General features: G+C 48.2%; 1 protein-coding gene across 3 annotated transcripts in view; it reads left to right on the forward strand.

Moving 5' to 3' along the window:
* myo1ea (myosin IEa) overlaps nt 1–26,859 on the forward strand; it is a 207,996-nt gene that overhangs the window by 95,270 nt on the left and 85,867 nt on the right. For all 3 annotated transcript variants that reach the window (XM_072470699.1, XM_072470700.1, XM_072470702.1), the window contains 6 exons: nt 166–300; nt 1,648–1,780; nt 16,489–16,685; nt 20,560–20,640; nt 21,056–21,142; nt 23,714–23,800. In XM_072470699.1, coding sequence (XP_072326800.1) covers nt 166–300; nt 1,648–1,780; nt 16,489–16,685; nt 20,560–20,640; nt 21,056–21,142; nt 23,714–23,800 — 720 coding nt within the window. The remainder of the gene's footprint in view (nt 1–165; nt 301–1,647; nt 1,781–16,488; nt 16,686–20,559; nt 20,641–21,055; nt 21,143–23,713; nt 23,801–26,859) is intronic.

The following is a 26,859-nucleotide window of genomic DNA, read 5'->3' on the forward strand; positions in this document are numbered from 1 at the left end:
TCTTTGTACCTCAAATCCGATTTAAGCAGTTTGGTTTGCGTTGTTCTAAATGGAATTTGCTTCATTAGTATTCCAATTGCAGCCTAATCACGTAATTATGTAACTGGAGTTGACTACAAATAGACCCATTCAGCTCCATTGGCTTGGTTTCTGTCTCTCTTCCAGCTTATTGAAGGTGCGTCCACAGACCAAAAATCCAACCTGGGTATTACCAACCTGGACTATTATTTTTACCTCAATCAATCCGGTTCCTACAAAGTGGATGACATTAATGACCGGAAGGATTTTCAAGAAACTTTGGTGAGGTTTTATTTTGACTTCACTTAATCAGCCATCTCACTTTGTATTGACTTAAAAGCATCCCACTGGTTAGATCTGGTAAGGGCGGCACGGTGGCACAGTGGTTAGCACTGCTGCCTCACAGCGCCAGGGACCGGGTTCATTTGCAGTCTTGGGTCACTGTCTGTGCCGAGTTTGTACGTTCCCCCCGCGTCTGCGTGAATTTGCTCCGGTTTCCTCCCACAGTCCAAAGAGGTGCAGGTTAGGTGATTTGGCCATATTACATTGAACCTTAGTGTCCATAAAGTTAGGTGGGGTTACAGGAATAGGGTGGGGGCCTGACCCTATATAGAGTGCTCTTTCAGAGGGTCAGTGCAGACTCGATGGGCCGAATGGCCTCCTTCTGCACTGTCAGGATTCTATGATCTTGTCCATTGGTTTTATGGGTAAATGAACCACATGGTGTGGACCGTGCCCTGCCGACTTGTGTTTGTCAGGTTCCAGCAGAGTTGATTCTATATAATATGGCCCCCATTATTTGCAAAGCCTTCTTCTGTTTTATTTTTATTTGAAGTGTCAATCAAACAAAGCCTGTGATGCCTTTCCAGGCTTCACAAAACCAACTGCTGACCCTTTTGATTCTTCCACAAGTTCCTGAGATGTTTATACTCTTCGGTCACTTTCTGAAAGGAATTAATATTTAGAGTTCTTCAGTCATGGAATCCCTACAGTGCAGAAGTGGGCCATTCGCCCCATCGAGTCTGCACCGACCCTCTGAAAGTGCACTCCACCAAACCCACTTCCCTGTCCCATCCCAATAACCCCTTAACCTTTTTCTTTAAATTTAGAGTACCCAATTATTTTTTCCAATTAAGGGGCAATTTAGCGTGGCCAATCCACCGAACCTGCACATCTTTAGGGTTGTGGGGGTGAAACCCACGCAAACACGGGGAGAACGTGCAAACTCCACACGGACAGTGACCCAGGGCCGGGATTCGAACCTGGGTCCTCAGCGCCGTAGGCAGAAATGTGCCACCGTGCTGCCCAATAACCCCTTACCCTAACCTACACATCCCTGGACACTAAGGGGCAACTTAGCGTGCCCAGTCCACCTAACCCGCACATCCCTGGATACTAAGGGGTAATTTAGCATGGCCAATCCACCTAATCTGCACACCTTTGGGGTTTCACTTATCACTCATGGGCTTTCCTGAAAATACTTAACAGACCATAAATTATAACCCAGCAGTGAGCCCAAAGATTGTCCACATCACTCACTTTGTCAGCTTCACCGGCTACATAAGGAGCCAATCTGTCTGTTTTGCACAAATGAATGTTACATGATTTTAAATGATTATTTGCTTGCAGCACGCTATGAATGTGATTGGGATCTTTGCTGATGAGCAGGCTATGGTTCTACAAATTGTGGCTGGCGTGCTTCACATGGGAAACCTCAGTTTTAAAGAGGCTGGCAACTATGCTGCTGTAGAAAGTGAAGAATGTAAGTACTTTGTTTCTGAATCGTACCAGAGTCCGAGATGTAATGTTAAATTTCTACAAGACCTCTGGAGGACCATGTGCAGTTTTGGGCTCCATCCTTTAGGAAGAGTGAAAGCAGTTCCATTAAAATAACAAATTGCTTAAGTTTTCTACAAATTTATCAGAGAAAGCCATTGGAGTAACTGGCCTGTGAAGGTAAAGGATGTCCCTGTTTACAAACAAGAACTAGGGATAAATCGGGAAAAGAACGAATGCTGCAACAATTTGCTAGATCCCATGCAGTTGATACTAACTTCTTAAAATTGTTCAAAACGGAGATACCAATGTGTCTCCAACAGCCATGAACAGTCTTGTGGAACATGGGAGCTCCTCGTAATATTCCGATAGTAGATGTAATAAAAATGAATGAAATTGTTATTGTTGACTCTGATCTGTCAGATTCTAAGGATATTGGACAACAGAATGAATTTGAAATGGGTCAAGAATGGATGGGTCCAGGTGGATAGAGCAGACTGTGACCAGTGATTGAGTAATTCAGGAATAAGGGGCATTTATTGAGAGCAGAGGAGGGGAAGTTTTCTATACAATGGGTTTTGAGAGATATCTCATCGAGTTGGCAATTGAACCAGAAACATGATGACATATAAGAATAGTTTTTGCAGGTTATTCAAGGAAACGGGGCAGACTTTCTCCCAGCCCGACCTCTCTGTAATTTTACAGTGGGACAGGCCAGGCCTAGGCTGCCCTGCCTGCCCTTGCTCCAGTGGAGGCCCTTTAAGTGGCCAATTAACGACAAATTAAGGGCCGTTCCCCTCCAAGCCTCAATATCTAGGTTGTCGGGAATAGGTCAGGAGGAAGGAGGAAGCTAGAAATATGACTCTGCTCAATAGGGTTTGGTCTCCATCAACATCGGGCACCACCATCCCCAAGAAGGTCTGGTCCCTGCCAGCGTCTGGTGCTTCTGGGATTAGAAAACTGCAGCTGTCTGAGTTGGGACTTCCTCCCAAGCTAAGGAGTGGATATCTCCCAACGAGCCAATTTGCTGGCAAAGTGTTCTCTTCCAAATCCTCGGATGACGGGAAGGGAAACTCCGCTGTCCAAAAACTCCTGGCCATGGGACAGCCTGGGTACATGTGATTGTGCGGGGCAATAACTACCAACATGGGACTGCTTGGGCCAAACAGCCCACTTCTGTGTGGTATGTTCTCTGGTTAACAAAATCGTCATTGACGTTGAGATTTAACCACATTGCATCTGCATTCCTGGAAACAGTCATACATACTTCTCATGCAGTGTTCATTCTGACTCTCCGTTGTTGTGGTGTTCAGATTCTAGAACTCACCTCCCTCGCCTGTGACACACGGCTCAGTTTGGCTTTGGCCCCACACCCTGGCAACGCCGCAATCTTATTTTTATGTACGTGCAAAATATTGAGGGAGATTTTGCGTGATGGTGTAAATGGGGGAGTGCGAATCATCTGCCTGCTTTACATCTTTCATTTCCATTTTCGTCCCCACCAGCGTTATGTTCTGGTACAGTGACAATTACTGAGTTGGCGTACTAAAGAACATCTAGTTCAAGACTAGTTAATTTTATTATAGTATAAAAAACCGTGGTAGGAAACTAATGCTATCAAACTGGAATTAATACAAACCCGACTGACCGCAATGGTTTCTCCTCAAGACTCCCCCCAGGCTGCAGTGACACGTGCTACTACTTTCCTGACACCTATTGGTCGGAGGCGAAACATATTTACGCATACACTTGCTAATGCATATCACTACAACCAGGAGAGATGAAACGGCTGCTGATTCGCTATCGCCCATTTTACACTCGCACAATGTCACGGTCGATCCAGTGGAGGGAGAGACAGGATTGTGGCTTCAATTGTACATCAGCGATTAATTTCGCAATCAAAAAAGGCGCAGGTGGTGGGATTAAGTTGGGCTTTTCTGTTCCTGAATTTTTTCGGTACTCCATGCAGGCAGCGATTTGAAACTATTCTCCCTGCTGAAGTTTAGTATCCATTGTTCAAACAGCGAGGTAAAATGTCCTCCCAATAGAACGATAATCAGGTGGGTTCTACGTTAGGTGATCGACTCCTCTTGGTTACAACTTGGTTAAAATTTACCCCAACATATCGAATTAAACTGGAGTCTCCTTTGAAGATGTGGAGAGGCTGGCCTTTCATTCCACTCTTCGATTTACTGCACTGTACTGTACTAAAAATAAATACAGCCCTTGAACCAATAAGCACAAGTTCAGATGACTACTGTCGGATTTCTGCACTGAACATTCTTTCTCTCCTCAGGAAGTGTTTGATTTCCTGTTCCTTCTCTCGTGCGCAGTTTTCTCTTCTTTCTCCGCATAGCCGTATTCTGTTCCCTTCTGGATCATTTTGCAGCATTCCCTAATTACAGAGTTTCTTTTTACCCTGGGATTTTAGTGCCTGGCTGCATCCTGTTCTGAAACATCTGCACTGCCACAGCTGCCAAAACCCAACAACTTCACTTTAATTTAAAACAGATCTCCTTCAGTTGACTGCAACCATCCTGTGACCGGTCTGTGACCAATATTCATTTGGGAAAGATTTCTATTTGAATTCCCAGTGGCGTGAATTCCCAGAGCTCCTGACAGATTCCCAGAAAAGTGATGCCTCTGATTGATCTGTAAATGTTAATTTTAGGATATGGGGTTGGATGCTCCACCCCCCCCCCCCCCCCCCCCCCCCCACCCCGTTACCGGTGTATTTGAAGGTGGGAGGGGAGCTTGTAAAATACAGTGCGTGGTCTTCCCATCACTTTCCTGCCCACCCCAACTTGTCTCCTATTTTATGCCAACGGGCAAGACGTCAGGCAACCCACCCACCCTTGGGCCAAATGAGGACCTTATTTGGTCAATAATGGTCGCAAAGACCTCATTCCACCTCCGCTGTTATTTTACCCATGATGGGGGAGGCTGAGGCCAAGTGAGTAGCCTGCAGCTAACACCACATGGGCAGGGGTCGGGCAAGAAGGAATAGAGTTATTAGGGGTGGGGGTTGTAGTGCCCCCTGCCTCTTAGAGGCAATATCAGGCCCACAATACCTTGGACTGAGCTGGCAGCCCGGGCCCCACCACCTCTTCTTCTTTGGAGGTCTGCCTGTAATCCCAGCAGTGGCTTCTGCTTGAACCTGGTGCTGCTAGGACTATAGAGCCACCTGCCAGAATTAGGGAATGCTTGCTGGTATCTCTGTAAGGCGGGGCTTCCTCCCCAGGTTAGGGCAGAGATCTCGACCTGAAACAAATAACGCTGCTCCCAGCGTAAAATGGCTGCGGGGCAGCTAGTTTTTGGATGGAAGGACTGATGACTGACCTTTCAGTCTGGGCAGTGGGGAATAGAGTGCCCCATGATCTCCTCAGGGGTTGTGTCCCTCTAGATTACAGTTTACATCAGTCTCTTTTGAATCCATTGGCTCAGAGCTATAGTGCCACGAGCGTGAGCAAGTCCCAATGGAACGTTTGCTTTCTTAAAGCTTCCCAAAGGTCCCCCTTCCAAGAAGACAAACAATACCTTGGACTAATCAATTTAATCCTTCAGTGACTCTTGCGTTTCTTTACATGTCGCTGGAGGGGAAGTTCTCCTCACTGTAGGGAAGAAACCATTATCCACCTTTCGTGTTGGCATGGTCACCATTGGGCACACATGATGTGGCACAACAGAAGCACCAATCTACCCCCCACCAAGTAGGCAGTGTGGTAGAGCTGATTGTTAACCCAGGATACATCCCATTGTTTTTAAAAGGGTGACAACAAAACCAGTTCTACAACAGGCAAGCAATCCGATCAGGTGGTGATTATATAAATGATTCCCGTTGTGCGGAGCATCAATGTCGTCACCGTGCATTTTATCAGTGCATTTACTAGTCAACTGTGCGTGTCAGTGGTAGCACTCAATGTCCTCGGTGGTGGAAGGTTCAAGTCCCTCGCTAGAGAAGCTTATATACCCAATGGAGTAGAGAAGGACAGCACCAGGGAATTGGCCTGTGCCCTGGTCAATATTTATCATTCAACCATCATCACTAAGACAGATTGTCTAGTCATGATCACATGGTTGTTTTGTGGGATCTTGCTTTGTACTGGTATCTTTCCTACATTTCAGCAGTGGCTATAGTTCAATGACGCTTTATCGGCTTCAAAACAGTTCGGAATGAGCTGTGCATGAAAGGCACTATATACTTTTTTCAAATTTAGTGCACCCAATTCTTTTTTTCCAATTAAGGGGCAATTTAGCGTGGCCAATCCACCTACCCAGCACATCTTTGCGTTGTGGGGGTGAGGCCCACACATACACGGGGAGAATGTGCAAACCCCACCGGACAGTGACACGGGGCCGGGATCGAACCCAGGCCCTTGGCGCCGTGAGGCAGCAGTGCTAACCATTGCGCCACTGTGTGCCGCCTCTGAAAGGCACGTTATCAATGCAAGTTCTTTCTATTACTGTCCGTGGAACTGCACACCATTTCAAATCTCCCGGCACACCCTATTTTCAATCTAATGCAACTGCATTTAATTCTTAACTGGCTTCAATCCAAATCCACATGGAACTATAATTCATTTAACGAACAACATGTGAGTTGTCAAATTAAAAGTGAAAGTGGTGAGGACCAGAGCTGTGAGTGTGGTGCCCCAGCAGTCTGTGAATTCTAATCACTCCTCTGTAATTAGGTTCATCTGTGTCTGAAAGCCGGAAACTTTGAAAGATTGCGATTGTCATGCTAATCCTTGTGGGCAAGAATTGCCAGAATCCAAGTACCTCGGGATTGCCAAATAACAATAAATGCTCGGAACTATAGGACGAGGCTGGTGGGATTGTGATTGTTGAGCTTTTGTGGAAGGGAGGATATGATTTCCTCCAACCACCTGCTTGTTTGGCTGGGTGGCATGGGCTCACAGAGGCACCAGTCGTCCCTGCGAGTACCACACCCAAGCTGCATTCTTCAAATGTGAGCCTATCTAGTAAATATAAGCCTCACCCAATGCCCATGCGCAACTATTGTCTACACAGGAACCATTGACTCGATCAGTCCAGAGCAATGGGGCACTAAGGCCCAGTGCACCATCTCTACCGCAGCCTTACCAAGTTTCTTTGGGCTCAGTCAGATCAAGTGCGAACTTCCACACAGAACATTACATAAGTGCTCCGGACTAATCGTGGAGCTATTTTCTCAAATTTAATATCACATTTTTTTGGTCTTTCTTCATTGATATCCTTTCTAAGTCACTGGAGGGGTCCCAGCTGGATTATTTTGCCCAATCCCGTACACCACACTGTAGGACAAATGTCAAGGTCCCGGCGAGCGTGCGGAGGAGATTTACTGGAATGGTGCCAGAGATGATGGACTTTGATGGAGGGACTGATAAAGCGGGGATTGTTCTCCTCAGAGCAGAGAAGGTTGGGGGAAATTTAATACAGATGGACAGAACTATGAAGAGCTTTCATAGTCAATAAGGAGAAACTGTTTCCATTGGCAAGATGATCGGTAACTAGAGGACAGGGATTTAAGATAATTGGCAAAAAGAGCTAGCCGACATGAGAAGAATTTTGTAGCGCAGTGAGTTACATTGATTGGGAATTCACTGCCTGAAATGGTGGAGGAAGCAAATTCAATAGTAACTTTCAAAAAGGAATTGAATATACAATTGAGAAGGAGAATAATGTTTAGATACATGCAGGTTCGAGATTTTGCCAGAAAGGAGATACAGAGCTTCCCGGTGGAGCTGGTCTCCACATTGCTGGAGGAGGTGCTGACGACAGGGGAACTGGAAAAGGGGGTAGTGTCGGCGGTTTACGGGGCTATTTTGGAAGAGGAGAAGGCACCACTGGAAGGGATCAAGGCAAATTGGGAGGAAGAATTGGGAGAGGGTATGGAGGAGGGGTTCTGGTGTGAGGTGCTCTGGAGAATGAACGCCTCCACCTCGTGCGCGAGATTGGGGCTGATACAGCTGAAGGTGGAATATAGAGCGCACCTTACAAGGGCGAGGATGAGCCGGCTCTTTGAGGGGGTAGAAGATGTGTGTGCACGTTGCGGGGGGGGGGGGTGGGGGGGGGGGGCTCACATTCATATGTTTTGGTCCTGTCCAAAGCTGGAGGATTACTGGAAGGAGGTTTTTAGGGTAATCTCTAAAGTGGTGCACCTGAAACTGGACCCGGGCCCTCGGGAGGCCATACTCGGAGTGTCGGACCAGCCGGGGTTGGAAACGGGTGCGGAGGCAGATGTTGTAGCCTTCGCCTCGTTGATTGGCCAATGGTGGATCCTGTTGGGATGGAGAGCAACCTCTCCACCCTGTGCCCTGACATGGCGGGGGGGGTCCTGTTGGAATTCCTAACTCCTGAGAAGGTTAAGTTTGAGCTGAGGGGAAGGATGGAGGGGTTCTACAATTCATGGGTGTTATTTATTATGCACGTTCAAGAATTGGATGACATTGAACATTAGGGAGGGAGGCTGGGAGGGTTGGGGGAGGGGGACCTTAATGGTGACTGTGGGTGATTCCTGATTCCTTTTTGTCATTTGTTTATGTTAACACGCGTGCTAATGTTTGGGGTTTGGTGGGAGGATGGAATCGTTGTCATTGATATGGGAATTGACATTACATTCGTTACTGATTATTGTTTATTGTCGGGTATACATTTGGGAGAAAATGCGAAAAAGGAGGAGAATAAAAATATTTATTAAAAAAAGAGAAGGAGAATGTGCAGGGTTATGGGGAAAGAGCAGGTATGGCAGCACTAATTCAGTAGCTCTTTCAGAGGGCCAGGACAGGATCAATGGGCTGAATGGCCTCCTTTTGTGCTGTATAGATTCTATGAATCTCAGAGATGTCGGTAATGCTACTGTCTGCAATTTATTGATTGATTTTTAAAAAATTTTTAAAATAATTTTTATTGAGGTTTTCACAAAATATCAACAACAGAATGAAAAAGGAACCCAATAGAATTAAATACCGAACAAAATAAAACAACCCCCGTGCCCCCCTCCCCCCTATACATAGATAATAAATTAACACCCCAAATTAACACAAAGCAAACATAGCAAATATATACACCCCCTCAGATCCCCCAGTGTAGACAAACAAAAATAAAATAGAACCCCCCCTCCCCTCCCCCGGGTTGCTGCTGCTGCTGACCATTGTCTACCGTTCTGCCAGGAAGTCCAAGAACGGTTGCCACCGCCTGAAGAAACCTTGTACTGATCCCCTTAAGGTGCATTTCACCCTCTCCAATTTAATAACCCCCAACATATCGTCGATCCAGGATTCCACGCTTGGGGGCCTTGCATCCTTCCACTGAAGAAGAATCCTCCGCCGGGCTACCAGGGACGCAAAGGCCAGAATACCGGCCTCTTTCGCCTCCTGCACTCCCGGCTCCCCTGCAACCCCAAATATTGCGAGCCCCCAGCCCGGTTTGACCCTGGATCCCACCACCCTCGACTCCGTCCTCGCTACGCCCTTCCAAAATTCCTCCAGCACTGGGCATGCCCAGAACATATGGGTGTGATTTGCTGGGCTTTCAACTCCACCACCGAGGCCTCCTTCTCCACCTGCATCACCTGGTAAGTTTCCGAGATCTTCCCCTCTCCAACCCACCCCCCCGAGAGCACCCTGTCCTGTACTGTGCGCGGCAGCAGCCGCGGGAATTCCACCACTTGCCGCCTGGCAAACGCCCTTACCTGTAAATATCTAAAGGTGTTTCCCGGGGGGAGCCCGTACTTCTCCTCCAGCTTACCCAGGCTCGCAAACTTCCCGTCCACAAACAGGTCCCCCAACCTTCCTATCCCTGCCCTGTGCCACCCCAAAAACCCTCCATCTATTCTCCCTGGGACAAACCGGTGGTTCCCCCGTATTGGGGTCCACACCGAGGCCCCAACTTCCCCCCTGTGCCCCCAGATTTTGAGGGCGGCCGCCACTACTGGGCTCGTGGTATACCCCATTGGAGGGAGCGGCAGCAGCGCCGTTGCCAGCGCCTCCAGACTCGCACCCTCACAAGACGCCGCCTCCATCCCCCTCCCCCTCCATCACCCATTTGCGCACCATCGTCACATTGGCGGCCCAGTAGCACCCACAGAGGTTGGGCAGCGTCCCCATTCCCACTCAGCTCCAGGAACACCCTTCTCACCCTCGGAGTCCCCCGCGCCCACACAAACCCCGTTATGCTCCTGTTGACCCGCCCAAAGAAGGCCTTCGGGATAAACATGGGGAGGCACTGGAACAGGAAGAAACCCCTTTGGAGCACCGCCACCCCAACCGACCGCACCCCACCCACCAGGGACAGCGGCAAAGCGCCCCACCCCCCGAACTCCTCCTCCATCTGCTCCACCAGCCCCGCGAAACCAAGTACATGCAGGGCCCCCCAGCTCCCGGCCACCTGGACCCCCAAACACCTGAAGCTCCGCTCCACCCCCTTCAGTGGGAGCTCGCCAATCCCCCTCTCCTGGTGAACCACGAACAACTCGCTCTTCCCCATGCCGAGCTTGTACCCTGAGAAATCCCCGAACCCCCCGAGGACCCCCATCACCCCCGGCATTCCCCCCACCGGGTCCGCCACACACATCAGCAAGTCGTCCGCATAGAGCGACACCCCATGCTCCTCCCCACCCCGCACCAACCCCCTCCAGTTCCTCGACTCCCTCAGTGCCACAGCCAGGGGTTCAATCGCCAGTGCGAAGAGCAGGGGGGACAGGGGACACCCCTGCCTTGTCCCTCGATGCAACCAAAAGTATTCAGACCTCCTCTTGTTCGTGGCCACACTCGCCATCGGGACCTCGTGCAACAGCCCAACCCACCTAGCAAACCCCTCCCCAAACCCAAACTCCCTCAGCACCTCCCACAAGTACCCCCACTCTACCCTATCGAAGGCCTTCTCTGCATCCATCGCCACCACTATCTCCTCCTCCCCCTCCCTCACCAGCATCATAATAACATTCAGGAGCCTCCGCACATTCGCGTCCAACCGCCTCCCCTTCACGAACCCCGCCCAGTCCCCGTGGATCACCCGCGGCACACAACCCCCAGCCCACACGGCCAAGATCTTCGCCAGCACCCCGGCATCCACGTTTAACAACAAAATCAGCCTGTAAGACCCACACTGCAGGAGATCCCTGCCCCGTCCCAGGACCAAGGAGATCAGTGCCCGGGACACCGTCGGGGGCAATGCCCCCCCCCCCCCCTCCCCCTCCCCCGCCTCATTGAAGGTCCCAACTAGCAACGGGCCCAACAGGTCCACACATTTCTTGCCGAATTCGACCGGGAAACTGTCCGGCCCCGGTGCCTTCCCAGCCCGCGTGCCCCCCAACCCATCGGCCAGCCCAATCGGGGCCCCCAATCCCGCCACCAGTCCCTCCTCCACCTTCAGAAACCTCAATTGGTCCAGAAAGCGGCCCATCCCTCCCTCCTCCAGTGGGGGCTCGGACCGACACAGTTCCCCACAAAAGTCCCCGAAGGCCCCACCGATGCCAACCCCACTCCGCACCACACTCCCTCCCCTGTCCTTAACTCCCCCGATCTCCCCAGCTGCGTCCCGCTTCCGAAGCTGATGCGCCAGCATCCGACTTACCTTTTCCCCATACTCATAAATCGCGCCTGGGCCTTCCTCCACTGCAACTCCGCCTTCCTGGTGGTCAACAGGTTGAATTCGGCCTGGAGGCTACGCCTCTCCCTCAACAGTCCCTCCTCAGGCACCTCCGCACACCTCCTGTCTACCCTCACCATCTTCCCCACCAGCCTCTCCCTCTCCCTCTGCTCCCCCCCTCCCCGCGGGCCCGAATGGAGACCAGCTCTCCCCAACCACCGCCCTCAGCGCCTCCCATACCATCCCCACTCAGACCTCCCCGCCATCGCCGGCCCCCAGGCACCCCTCTATGCTTCCTCGGACCCGCTCACCCACCTCCTCGAACGGCAACAGCCCCACCTCCAAGCGCCACAACAGGCGCTGGTCCCTCTCCTCCCCCAACACCAAGTCTACCGAATGCAGGGCGCGATCCGAGACGGCCATCGCCGAGCACTCGGCATCCTGCACTCTCGCCATCAGCGCCCCACTCACAACAAAAAAGTCGATCCGGGAATAAGCCCCACGAACATTCGAGAAGAATGAAAATTCCCTAGCCCCCGGCCCCGCAAATCTCCAAGGTCCACCCCTCCCATCCGGCCCACAAACCCCCCCCAGCACTCCAGCTGCCGCCGGCCTCCCACCTGTCCCAGATCCGGAGCGATCCAGTGCCGGATCCAACACCGTGTCAAAGCCCCCCCCCCCCCCCCCCACCCAACACCAGGCCCCCCACCTCCAAGCCATTGTCTGTCACAATGCTCGACACCTCGAACGACACCCTCCCTCCCACCAAGATCGCCACCACCGGACCCTTGGCATCCAGCCCCGAATGAAACACCTGACCTACCCACCCCTTCCTCAATCTTACCTGGTCTGCCACCTTCAGGTGTGTCTCCTGGAGCAAGACCACATCCGCCTTCAGCCCCTTCAGGTGCGCGAACACCCGGGCCCGCTTGACCGGCCTGTTCAGTCCCCTTACGTTCCAGGTTATCAGCCGGATCAGGGGGCTACCCACCCCCCTCCCCCGCTGACTAGCCATAACCCCTCCACAGCCAGCCACGCGCCCGCACCCCACGCCTGGCCCTTTTCCCACGGCGGCAGCGCCCCGCCCCAACCACCTCTACTCGCTCCGGCTCCCCCTTGACCATACTAGCAGCAACCTGGCCCCCCCCCCCCCCCCCCCCCAAAGCTAGGACCCCTCCTAACTGCTTTGCTCCCCCCATTGCACCCCCGCAAGTCAGCTGACTCCTGCTGACCCCGGCCACTCCCGCCTCTCCTTCGACTCCTCCCATTGTGGGACATACCCTCCTCCTCCATTACCCATCAGCAGGCTCTCTGCCTCCCCCTTCCATCCCAAACATGGGATACAACCCTCGCTTCCCCGGCCCCGCCCCCTCCAGCCTTCAGCACGGGAAAAAGCCCGCGCTTTCCACCTGCCCGGCCCCGCCACCTCTGACTCGGGCCTCCCCCTCCCCCATGGGGTCCCATCCCCCCGACCGGCCATCCACCCCTACTCCATTTACTTACTCCCCTCCAAGAGCCCACCCAACAGACCCAACGAAAACAGTGCCCAACCCACCCTAACCACCCACACCGAACCAAAAAGAAACAAGAGCAAAGAACCCCCCCTCAAAATGTAACACACCAACAGCAACTCCCGACCACCCATCCCAACCCTCAGTTTGTGTCCAGCTTCTCGGCCCGGGTCCTCCGGGGACTCAAAATAATGGTGCCGATCCTTGTAGGTGACCCACAGTCGCGCCGGCTGCAGCATGCCAAACTTCACCCCCTTCCTGTGCAGCACCGTCTTCGCCCGATTGTACCCGGCCTTCTTCTTTGCCACCTCCGCACTCCAGTCCTGATATTTTCGAACCTCCGCGTTCTCCCACCTGCTGCTCCTCTCTTTCTTGGCCCACCTGAGCACACACTCCCGATCAGCGAACCGATGAAACCGCACCAGCAACGCCCGCGGAGGCTCGTTAGCCTTGGGTCTCCTCGCCAGCACTCTATGGGCTCCTTCCAGCTCCAGGGACCCCTGGAAGGACCCCGCTCCCATCAGCGAGTTTAACATGGTGACCACATAGGTCACCCATGTCCGACCCCTCCAGCCCCTCCGGGAGGCCCAGGATCTGCAAATTCTTCCGCCTCGACCAATTCTCCATCTCCTTGAACCGTTCCTGCCACTTCTTGTGGAGCGCCTCGTGCGCCTCCACCTTTACCGCAAGGCCTAAGATCTCGTCCTCGTTGTCGGAGATCTTTTGTCGGACCTCGCGGATCGCCACCCACTGGGCCGTCTGGGTCTCCAGCAGCTTGTCGATAGAAGCCTTCATCGGCTCCAGCAGGTCCGCTTTGATCTCCCTGAAGCAGCGCTGGATAGCCTCCTGCTACTCCTGCGCCCATTGCATCCACGCTGCCTGGTCCCTGCCCACCGCCATCTTGCTCTTCTTCCCTCGCACTTTCTTTGGGTTCACCACCACTTTTTTAGTCGCCCCTCTCCTGGTCCAAGCCATACACTGTCGGGAGAATATTGCAATCTTCTTCCCACACCGGGAAATGTCAGAAAAATGCCGTTGGGGGCCCTGAAAAGAGCCCCAAAGTCCGTCCCAAGCAGGAACGTGCGACTTAGCTCTGCATAGCCGCAACCGCAAGTCCCTGTCTGCAATTTAAAAGAACAAATGATTTGAATATATTTTTAGGAAAGGTCCCCAGTTTACCTGAACTTACCATTTGGCCTGCAAAATTACTCTGAAAAATGTTAATATTGAACTGCTTGAGTTGCTTTTTTACACGTTAACATAGTAACTAGCGGGGTGCCGCATGGTTCAGTCCTCAGACCTCAACTGTTTACAATCTATATAAATGATCTGCAAGCAGGGACAGAGTGTATATAGCAAAATTTACGAATGATACTAAAATAGGTGGGAAAGCAGACAGTGAAGAGGAGATACAGATTTTACATTTTTTTCCAATTAAGGGCAATTTAGCGCAGCCAATCCACCTAGCCTGCACATCTTTGGGTTGTGGGGGCAAAACCCACACAAACACGGGGAGAATGTGCAAACTCCACACGGACAGTGACCCAGAACCGGGATCGAACCTGGGACCTCGGCGCCGTGAGGCAGCAGGGCTGACCCACTGCGCCACCGTGCTGCCACAGATGGATATAAATAGGCTAGGAGATTGGGCCAACATTTGGCAGATGGAGTTTAATGTGGATAATGTGAAGTTATCCATTTTGGCCAAAAAAATAGCCAGGCAAATTGTTATCCAAATGGAAAGCAGATTCAAAATGCGCCTGGGCAGAGAGATCTGGGTGTCTTTGTTCATGAATCGCAGAATGTCTGTATGCAGATGCCAAATAAGAAAGGTAAATAGCGTTTATTGCAAAAGGACTGGAGTATAAAAGTAGAGAAGTGGGGCGAAATTCTCCCCCAATGGCGGGATGCCCGCCGACTGGCGCCAAAGCCGGCGCAAATCAGACAGGCATCGCGCCGGCAAAAAGGTGCGGAAGTCTCCGCATCTTTGGCGGCCTAGCCCCAACATTGAGGGGCTAGGCCGACGGCGGAGGGATTTCCGCCCCGCCAGCTGGCGGAAATGGCGTTTATTGCCCCGCCAGCTGGCGCGGAAATGCGGCGCATGCGCGGGAGCGTCAGCGGCCGCTGTCAGTTTCCCAGCGCATGCACGGGAGCGTCAGCGGCCGCTGTCAGTTTCCCGCGCATGCGCAGTGGGGAGAATCACTTCCGCCTCCGCCATGGTGGAGACCGTGGCGGAGGCGGAAGGGAAAGAGTGCCCCCACGGCACAGGCCCGCCCGCGGATCGGTGGGCCCCGATCACGGGCCAGGCCACCGTGGGGGCACCCCCCGAGGTCAGATCGCCCCGCGCCCCCCTCCAGGACCCCGGAGCCCGCCCACGCCGCCTGGTCCCGCCGGTAAATACCAGGTTTGATTTACGTCGGCGGGACAGGCAATTCCTGGGCGGGACTTCGGCCCATCCGGGCCGGAGAATCCAGCGGGGGGTCCCGCCAACCGGCGCGGCCGGATTCCCGCCCCCGCCCAATCTCCGGGAGCGGAGACTTCGGCGGGGGTGGGATTCACGGCGGCCAACGGCCATTCTCCGACATGATGCCCGTGGTGGTGCAATTGTATTGGGTATTGGTGAGATCACATCTGGAGTATTATGTCCAGTTTTGGTTTCCTTATTTGAGGAAGGACTTGCTGGCATTGGAGACAGTTCAGAGGAGGCTCACCAGATTGATTCCAGGGCTGAGGAGTGATTGAACAGTTTGGGCTTATACTCACAGGAGTTTAAATGAGAGGGGATCTGATCGAGGTATATAAAATACTAAAAGGGATTGATAAGGTAAATGTCGACCAAATGTTCCCCCTTGTGGGGCAATCGAGAAGAAGAGGTCACAGATATAGGTTGAGAAGCGGTAGATTTAAAACTGAGATGAGGAGGCACTACTCATTGCAAAGGGTGGTGAATTTGTGGGACTCATGGCGGTGGACTCCAAATCGTTAAATGGTTTCAAGAGGTAGATAGATATATTTCTGATTAAAAATAAAAGGGTTAAAGGGAGAATGGGGAACTGGCGGGGAGGTAGCTTTGAGACCAGGAAGGGATCAGCCATGATCGGATTGAATGGTGGAGCAGGCTCGAAGGGCTGAATTGCCCACTTCTGTTCCTAATTCCTTTGTTCTTATACACATTTTAAACAAGCGAACAGCTCCATCAAAATGGTGCAGGGTGTTTTCAGGTAAGCGCGTTGAGCATTTATATGCCAGTATGTCAGCAACATTTTAGGGCCTTTATTTATCTTATCTTTAGTCTAGTGTTTCTCAGGAAAACTAAATTGTACCATTGTAAATCAAGCCACAGTGAAATATTTCAATGCAAAGAAAGTTGTCAGCCCTTCGGCATTCTCCATAAGGTCTCTGAATAAACCAGTGTAACAATCCTGCATCAATTGATAAAATAGATATTTGCATGTGTTTCATCAAAGTTGAATTTTAGTGCATCCGCTCTTTAAAACTCGAGTTTGCAAGGGAGCCAAGACTCCCAGATGTATCGGACGAGCAAAACTTCTCAATTGAACAAATAAGTAACTTGAAGGCATTTGCCCCACAGTCCTGGCATTCCCAGCTTTCCTACTTGGTATCGATCAAGAGCGATTGAAGGAAAAGTTGACCAGTCGGAAAATGGACAGCAAATGGGGAGGAAGGTCTGAGAGCATTAACGTGACGTTAAACGTGGAGCAGTCTTGTTACACGAGGGACGCACTTTCCAAGGCTCTTCACTCACGCATCTTTGACTATTTGGTAGATGTAAGTACAGAGGGGCATTGATGTGGCTTCTAATGATCATAAAATTAGATCAACCTGTTTAATATTTTAAAGAGTTAGAAACATCCTTGACAGTCAAATCAGCAAATAGGCTGTGAAAAGGGTGCTTGAAATGCTGGGTCAACACTGAGCAATAAACATGACTGTTCGTCATTCTCTGTATGGGCTACTAATGCATTTGTGAGTGTATTTATTTATTTCCTCCCCCCCCCCCAGTAATTACAGATTTATGTGTTCTCTGTTGTTGCTGTCACAGAAGTAACCTTGTTTGACAGTGCTGTGACAAGAACAATACTCCCTTCATTAAAGTTTCTCGTGTGCCAAGCACCTCATTGACACAGCGTTTGTAAAAACACTTATTAGAAGCAGAAGATAGCATGCAATGAGCAGTCAGGCTTCTGCAAATTAAAGGTTTAGTATTTGAGTTTGAATCCAATATGTTAGGGCTTGAATGGAGCGGTTACAGGAATGATTACCAGAATGTTGCCTGGTCTGGAGGGTGTTAGCTATGTGGAGAGGCTGAATAGACCCTGACTGTTTTCATTAGAAAGAAGGAGGTTGAGGGGCGACCTGATAGAGGTCTACAAGATAATGAGGGGCATGGATAGAGTGGATGGGCAGGCACTCTTTCCCAGGGTGGAAGGGTCAGTCACCAGGGGGCATAGGTTTAAGGTCAGTGGGGCAAAGTTTAGAGGAGATATGCAAAGCAGGTTTTAAAAAAAATTTAGAGTACCCAATTTTTTTTTTTCCAATTAAGGGCAATTTAGTGTGGCCAATCCACCTAACCTGCACATCTTTGGGTTGTGGGGGTGAAACCCATGCAGACACGGGGAGAATGTGCAAACATCACACAGACAGCGACCCGGGGCCGGGACTGAACCTGGTCCTCAGCGCCGTGAGGCAGCAGTGCTAACCACTTCGCCACTGTGCTGCCCAGCAAAGCAGGTTTTGTACACAAAGGGTGGTGAGTGCCTGGAACGCGTTGCCAGGGGAGGTTGTGGAAGCAGATGCAATAACGGCGTTCAAAAGGCATCTCGACAAATACATGGATAGGGTATAGAGGGATGCAGCATTAGGAGGTATTGAGGGTTTTGGCCAATGGTGGTATCAAGAGGAACAGATTGGGAAACAGATTTTGGAAAGGTGCAGAAGTCACAGGGTAGTAGTCATGGGTGACTTCAACTTCTCAAACATTGAGTGGAAACTCTTTAGATCAAATAGTTTGGATGGGGTGGTGTTTGTGCAGTGTGTCCAGGAAGCTTTTCTAACAGTATGTAGATTGTCCGACCAGAGGGGAGGCCATATTGGATTTGGTACTTGGTAATGAACCAGGGCAAGTGATAGATTTGTTAGTGGGGGAGCATTTTGGAGATAGTGACCACAATTCTGTGACTTTCACTTTAGTAATGGAGAGGGATAGGTGCGTGCAGCAGGGCAAGGTTTACAATTGGGGGAAGGGTAAATACGATGTTGTCAGACAAGAATTGAAGTGCATAAGTTGGGAACATCGGCTGTCAGGGAAGGACACAAGTGAAATGTGGAACTTGTTCAAGGAACAGGTACTACGTGTCCTTGATATGTATATCCCTGTCAGGCAGGGAAGAGATGGTCGAGTGAGGGAACCATGGTTGACAAGAGAGGTTGAATGTCTTGTTAAGAGGAAGAAGGAGACTTATGTAAGGCTGAGGACCCAAGGTTCAGACGGGGCGCTGGAGGGATACAAGATAGCCAGGAGGGAACTGAAGAAAGGGATTAGGAGAGCTAAGAGAGGGCATGAAAAATCTTTGGCGGGTAGGATCAAGGAAAACCCCAAGGCCTTTTACACATATGTGAGAAATATGAGAATGACGAGAGCGAGGGTAGGTCCGATCAAGGACAGTAGCGGGAAATTGTGTATTGAGTCTGAAGAGATAGGAGAGGTCTTGAATGAGTACTGGACTAGGGATAACCCTGGGAATTACAGGCCAGTTAGTCTTACTTCGGTGGTAGGCAAAGTAATGGAAAGGGTACTGAAGGATAGGATTTCTGAGCATCTGGAAAGACACTGCTTGATTAGGGATAGTCAGCACAGATTTGTGAGGGGTAGGTCTTGCCTTACAAGTCTTATTGAATTCTTTGAGGAGGTGACCAAGCATGTGGATGAAGGTAAAGCAATGGATGTAGTGTACATGGATTTTAGTAAGGCATTTCATAAGGTTTCCCATGGTAGGCTTATGCAGAAAGTAAGGAGACATGGGATAGTGGGAAATTTGGCCAGTTGGATAACGAACTGGCTAACCGATAGAAGTCAGAGAGTGGTGGTGGATGGCATATATTCAGCCTGGAGCCCAGTTACCAGTGGCGCCTCTGCTGTTTGTGATTTTCATTAATGATTTGGATGAGGGAGTTGAAGGGTGGGTCAGTAAATTTGCAGACGATATGAAGATTGGTGAAATTGTGGATAGTGAGGAGGGCTGTTGTCGGCTGCAAAGAGACATATATAGGATGCAGAGCTGGGCTGAGAAGTGGCAGATGGAGTTTAACCCTGAAAAGTGTGAGGATGTCCATTTTGGAAGGACAAATATGAATGTGGAATACAGGGTTAACGGTAGAGTTCTTGGCAATGTGGAGGAGCAGAGAGATCTTGGGATCTATGTTCATACGTCTTTGAAAGTTGCCACTGAAGTGGATAGAGCTGTGAAGAAGGCCTATGGTGTGCTAGCATTCATTAACAGAGGGATTGAATTTAAGAGCCGTGAGGTGATGATGCAGCTGTACAAAACTTTGGTAAGGCCACATTTGGAGTACTGTGTACAGTTCTGGTCGCCTCATTTTAGGAAGGATGTGGAAGCTTTGGAAAAGGTGCAAAGGAGATTTACCAGGATGTTGCCTGGAATGGAGAGTAGGTCTTACGAGAAAAGGTTGAGGGTGCTAGGCCTTTTCTCATTAGGACGGAGAAGGATGAGGGGCGACTTGATAGAGGTTTATAAGATAATCAGGGGAAGAGGTTTATAAGATAATCAGGGGAATAGATAGAGTAGACAGTCAGATACTTTTTCCCCGGGTGGAACAAACCATTACAAGGGGACATAAATTTAAGGTGAATGGTGGAAGATATAGGGGGGATGTCAGAGGTAGGTTCTTTATCCAGAGAGTAGTGGGGGCATGGAATGCACTGCCTGTGGAAGTAGTTGAGTCGGAAACATTAGGAACCTGTCCCAACAAGATTCCATTAGGGTGGCATCAACATTGACCATTTCAAACAAGAGCATTTAAATCAATGGTGGGCAGCACGGTAGCATTGTGGATAGCACAATTGCTTCACAGCTCCAGGGTCCCAGGTTCGATTCTCGGCTTGGATCACTGTCTGTGTGGAGTCTGCACGTTCTCCCCGTGTGTGCGTGGGTTTCCTCCGGGTGCTCCGGTTTCCTCCCACAGTCCAAAGATGTGCGGGTTAGGTGGATTGGCCATGATAAATTGCCCTTAGTGTCCAAAGTTGCCCTTAGTGGGGTTGCTGGGTTATGGGGATAGGGTGGAGGTGTTGACCTTGGGTAGGGTGCTCTTTCCAAGAGCCGGTGCAGACTCGATGGGCCGAATGGCCTCCTTCTGCACTGTAAAAAAAAAATTCTATGAATTGAGGATTGCTGAAGGATGTTAGTCATTTGTTCACATTTTAAATGGTGCCTAGTTTTTATTAAGATGTATAAAAGTGTTGAAGTTGAATTGGGTGACGTTCACATTTTATGCTATGTTATTGAAGATGATATTTTTATTAATACCAGGCAGAGAAATTTCAACCAAACTGTATGGCTACATTTCAGCTCCAAACTATTATCCCACAACTTGTGTAGTCACAGTTATTTTGCATTTTTTCCAGTCCATTAACAGGGCCATGGAGAAAGATCACGAGGAATACAACATTGGCGTTCTAGACATCTATGGCTTTGAGATTTTCCAAGTATGGTTTTATTTTACTGGCTTCGAGTTGCTTCAGTACTGTTTAATTTTCACATTTCTGGTCATGTTAATTTCAACATCAAACAAAATCACCCCAAATGACTTTTAATTCTTCTTGGGATGTTTCTATACACTTTAATGCCAGATATGTTCAGTAAAGTACTTGTATCCAGCTGGTGGCTGTGAATGTCAGTAAATGTTGGCGTTCCCTCCTAGGAAACTATTAATGATATGAGTCGATGAACATTTAATGATTTGTGTGATATCCCTTTTCTCCCTTTTTAACTAGTTTAAATGGGTTAATGACTCCGTTAAAATAACTAATAAATAACTAATACCAATTTCTAGTCTTTCCTGAAAGCTCTTGTGTGAAGTCACTGTCTCCATTTTTAAGATGTTTTCTCGTGTATTTGCAGAAAAACGGCTTTGAACAATTTTGCATCAACTTTGTGAACGAAAAGCTCCAGCAGATATTTATTGAGCTCACTCTGAAAGCTGAGCAGGTATGGCCAACCAATCTAATTTATTTATCGCGTTTAAGTCGCCCATTCACTTAGATGGCTCCTTTTCTTTAAATGAATTAATGCAACGTCAAGCTGTGTTTCCATATAACTTATTCATATCCTTTGGAACGCACCGGAAATGTACCCGAGGTATTCGCATCTTCATAATGAAGGTGCTAACTGGGGAGATAATCCCTCGAATGACGTGGTACAGGCTCAAGAGGCTAAATATCCCACTCCTGTTCCCACATCCCCATTATTTAATGTGTAATCCTATTTCATGTAAGCGTTCTGCCGTTGAAATATACTTTTGTTTTGCTTGGGAGTACAGTTGAAGCGTGATTGATAGCGGAAACTCAGAGACTGAGGGTTGATCTATTTATAAAGATCACTTGAACAGATTACATTACAACACTTAACGACTTTATGCCCGATACTTACCTTCCACAAATCAGGCACCTTTAAACGTGCGTTTATTAGTTATGTGCAACTTTAAAGAAAATCTAGATTTTTCTCCATCTGTTTCAATTTAATTCTCTTCCCTATTTCAATCTCATTCTCGTCCTTTTTCTATACAAGCGTGAATGCACACACACACACACACACACTCCAGTTTCATATTGGATTGACCTTGAGCAGGATAACAGGTGCAGCCAGCATTTTCTGTTTTTTATTCAGATTTCCAAGGTCTGGGATTTTGCTTTATAACAAAATATATAGTCTGGAAACAACTGTTGGAATACCGACAGACAAATGCTGAATATGTTCACACAATGTCCAATACTCTTTCAATAGTAAAATTAACCAATTTATTTAAGTTTATCGGTCTGCGTGGGTCTCACCTCCACAACCCAAAAAGATGTGCAGGGTAGGTGGATTGGCCACGCTAAATTGCCCCTTAATTGAAAAAAAAAGAATTGGGTACTCCCCTTATCAAGTGGCGCCTCCCAGTATATTTTAAATTTAGTGTGACTAATTTTAAAAATAAATAAATTGAGAGTATCCAATTCTATTTTTTCCGATTAAGGAGCAATTTAGCATGGCCAACCCACCCACGCTGCACATCTTTGGGTTGTGGGGGTGAGACCCAAGCAAACACGGGGAGAATGTGCAAACTCCACATGGACAGTGACCCGGGACCAGGATCGAACCCGGATCCGTGGCACCATGAGTCAGTAGTGCTAACCACTGCGCCACCATGCCACCCCAGTTATGGAGTTTAGAATGCAACTTGCAGGTTTGGGGTTACAGACCTGAAAAGCAATCTTTAAAACTTTTAGCAATTCAACATTCATGCTGACTTTAAAGTAAACTGCGGCAAGTTTTTGAAAACTCTGTAACTAGTGTTCAATATAAACACTTCCAATTGGATCACACCGTAACTTTTTCATTTTCAGGAAACATACCCACTCTGTTATCATAAATTTGCAACTAAGATAGGGATTATTTTCTTAATTGAAGTAACTACGGAATGGCAGGGTTATGCAGTGTTCTGTCTGTTTCTGATGAATGGGCAGGACCCAGTCCCACACGGCTAAGTGAGTTTAAGAACCTACTTGATGGTGCTAATGCCAGATCTAACTGGCTTCTGGCATCCATCGGCCTCCTCAGGGAGACCCCAGCTGGGTGCCATTTAGGCGTAAGGGGGAACCTGGGGAGTCTCCTGGGCCATTGTAGGCCCCTAGGTGGTCATCGACAGGGCAGCGTGGCACCCTGGCTCTCCCCCTGGCACCCGGGCACCTTTGCACTGCTAGGCTGGCAGTGCCAGGATGCCAAGCTGGCATTTTTCACGCGGCAGTGATTGGGCTGGGCGGTGCACTGCGTGGGTATGCGGAGGGGCCCAGCTCAGGGTCCCCTTTATGGTGTGTTGGTGCTTGTGGGGGGGGGGGGGCTCGGGGGTCACGTCAGGAGCTCGGAAAATCGGGACGGCAGTAAAAATTGATGCAGAAAACGGGGCCCTGTATCTAACCCATGTGTTAGCGGGGGTTCCTTGGCGCTGCAAGCGCAGGGAAACGCTAAATGTTCTCGCTATGGGACATAATTCCCATTTGGTTAAATCCCACCCCCAGAAACCTTTCTGTTAAATCACACCTGAAAATGCCAAGTACTCCTCTGACTCAATCAACTTCTGAATGCTGCACAGACAAAGGTATTGGACAAAAGACTTGTATACAAACTGTCAATATTCTCTAGACACTTCTGTGAATAAGTCAATTAGTCAGAATACTTTTCTTAAAGATATAAGTAACAAAAGCCCATTTTTAATTTGGAATATTTTATCAAAAATCACAAATGAAGATGTAATGCAGAAATGTTGCCTGTTTGATACAAGAAGCAGCTTTGCTTTTATTATACTCAGCACTAGAAGTGTTCACCTTGGGGAGCAAAACGTTTGCAAATATATCCTTGAGACTGAACACTGTTTGGGGATTGCCGTCCTACAATATTGGCCACCAAGTGTTTTAGTGAGTACTGTTGCTATTTAGTGTCCTTTATTTCAGCTGTACTGCAACTAATATCTTTTCTGTCTGAAATAGTTCAACTGTTATTGTGTAATTCTCATCTCCTTAGGAAGAATATGTGCAAGAGGGAATTAAATGGACTGTAATCGACTATTTCAACAATAAAGTAGTGTGTGATCTCATTGAGAACAAACTTGTAAGTATCAGGACTGATTCTTGTATATATTTAGAGTGATGTTCACATATATGCAACTGTATCCTCTTTAATCCTTCATTGCTTAACAGCAAAGACCATGGTGTCGCTTATAAAAAAGAACTCATGCTTTTTCCTTCAATTAATTGTTATATTTCTCAAACGGTTACCCATAAGATACTTAGTTGCACAGTTACTCCTCTATAAGGTTTCAAAATTTAAGAAAAGTTATTTAATCCTCCTTTCTTTCCCTTTCAACTTTTCCCATGTTATGTGGGGTCGGTCACGCTTCATACCAACCATTATTTTTTCCGAAATCCTCTCCAAGTCTCTTTAATCTATTCTATAATGATAAATCTCTTGGTCATTTCTGATCATGTAAACTTTCCGATTGTTATTGGCTACTGGTTGTTTATTAGACCCTGGTAATTATACACCCGCGCTGTGGTAACTGCTGTTTTTTTTAGTTTTGAGTGCTGTGGTTGGTCCATAGAAAATGTGTGACTGAAAAACAAATTTACCATTAATCTGTGGTAACCATCTAATTGTAACCGAGGAAGAATGTTGCAATAGGTGACCACATTTTAAAAATTATTTAATTGATGTGGGTGTCGCTGGCTGGGCCAGCATTTATTGCCCATCGCTAATCGCCCTTGAACTAAGAGGCCACATTGCTATGGATTTGGAGTCACATATAGGCCAGACCGGGTAAGGATGGCAGATTTCCTTCCCTGAAGGGCAATAATGATTCAGATGGGTTTTTACAACAATCGACAGATATTATTAAAAACAGAATTCAAACTCCACCATCTGCCGTGGCGGGATTTGAACCCAGGTCCCCAGAGCATTGCCCTGGGTCTCGGGTCACTAGTTCAGTGACAGTACCACTTTGCCACTGCCTCCCTCAACTGAGTTTGTTTTGGTGGTAAAAAAATAAATCTTTCAAAAATATGATAGAAGAATCATAAGCGATATAAAACTATTGAAATTGTATTGGGATATATGTAATACAGGCAGATAAGCATTGGAATATTAGAAATATACGAATTTATAGCATCAGATGTAATTTTATTTTCTAAGCAAAGATCAATTATTTCATCTCCATCTTTCACACATGACTGCAGATGTCTAGGGCAGCACGGTGATGCAATGGTTAGCACTGCTGCCTCACGGCGCCGAGGTTCAATACCGGCCCTGGGTCACTGACCATGTGGTCATTTCTCATATGAGATGAAATAGGCTTGCGCATCTTTCTCATCAAATCTTGGCAATGCTCGAATATATTTAAACATACGCCTACTAAGCTTTTCAGTGGGAAGTATTTATTTTTCCTCTAGAACTTCCTCAGCTCCTGCCTTTAACTCCAACCATTAATTTGATGTTCTCCTTGCCCAGCACATATGTGCAAAAGACAAGGCTGAGGCATACCGGCCCTGGGTCACTGACCATTCTCCCCATGTCTGCGTGGGTCTCACCCCCACAACCCAAAGATGTGCAGAGTAGGTGGATTGGCCACACTAAATTGCCCCTCAATTGGAAAACAAATAATTGGATACTCTAAATTTATAAAGGAAACTAAAAAAAATTACTGCAGGTGTATTTCATACATGTTCTTTCCAATTAATACTAACCATGGGCTGAAATTTTGACGAGCCAAGCAATACAAAGTGACCGTTGATTATTTGTTTTTAGTATCTTCAAACTTTCTTAATATGGTCACGTTCTTCCATGAAGATGATCATCTATGATGTAGACCTTGTTGTCTGTTGTCATTGTCTGCCTTTTTAATATATCTATTAATAACCCTATTGCTGATTTCATTTTTTTGAAAGCCCGGGTAACCATGGAGGGTGGGGGCAGTTAGCTCAGTTGGCTTAGAGCATCAGCAGGTGGTTCACCAACAGTATGGTGTTCAATCCCCGCTTCAGCCAAGGTAGACTTTGGGTCTGCTTCCTTGCCCTGCCCAGTAGTACAACCATAGGTGAACTGTGGTTTGGCAACCTTCAAATAATTGAGGATGCTACTTGAACTAGAAGAAGGATAACCACGCGGGCCAATTTTTAGGAAGGGGGAATGGCTTCCTTCTACACTGTTGGGATTCTATGATTCTATGACTCATAGGAGTGCATAACAAAAAAAGATGGGTTGGAAGTGATGATAAATAGGAGGCTAATAGACATCCTGATTATTACTGAAACCTGACTGAGGAAGACAATGAGTGAGGAACAATCTACGAGGCTCTGTGTACTTGAGGCAAGGGGGTGGCACAGTGTACTGTTGAGAGGAAGGAAGCAGAAATTGGCACAAAGCCCATTTGGGTGAATCTGAAAGATAGAAAAATGATAAGAGTTAATGGTAGGAAGCTGTTAAAAGATTATCATATTGTGCCAGAGTTGGATTACTGAAATGGGAGATTGAACAATAGTATTGCAGCCTCAGTTGTAACAGGGAATTTTAATCATCCTGACGTAGACTGGGCTCTGTATACACAAAAGAATGGTTTACTGAATTCCGTCATGAATCTTTGCTTGAAGACCAAATGAGTGACGGGATCAAATAAGGAAAACCAGAATGAAAATCAAATTAAGTTTGCAAAGCTGGTATGAGATGGAAAGAAGAGCAGGTGAGAAGAATAAGGTGGAAAATACAAATGCTAATAAAAGGTTGTTTGTCAGAAGACGGAGATGGATACTGAGCGGCATGGGCATATTTACCTGTAGCAATAGGGAGGTGGCATGTGTGAATAAGGAACAGGCAGAATAACAAAACTTTCAATTTGTGGTTCTTCTTGCCCATGGAGAAGGAGCAACTCCAGAGATTAAAGAGGTAAAGGGAGAAAGAGGGAGCAGACTGCTGAAGCTGTCTGGGAAGGGAAATTGTGGTAGAAAGGAGGCTGGGTAAATTAATGCCTACACATCCAGCGGTGGAGTTACCCTAAAGAAGTTCACAAATTCCTTCACCGTACTTTTCTCGAAGCTCACTGGAATCAAATAACATTCCAGAAAGGCAAACGTTTCAATCATCTTTAAATAAATAATCTTTATTGTCACAAATAGGCTTAC

This window comes from Scyliorhinus torazame, chromosome 12 (genome assembly GCF_047496885.1).
Source record: "Scyliorhinus torazame isolate Kashiwa2021f chromosome 12, sScyTor2.1, whole genome shotgun sequence".
Lineage (NCBI taxonomy): Eukaryota > Metazoa > Chordata > Chondrichthyes > Carcharhiniformes > Scyliorhinidae > Scyliorhinus > Scyliorhinus torazame.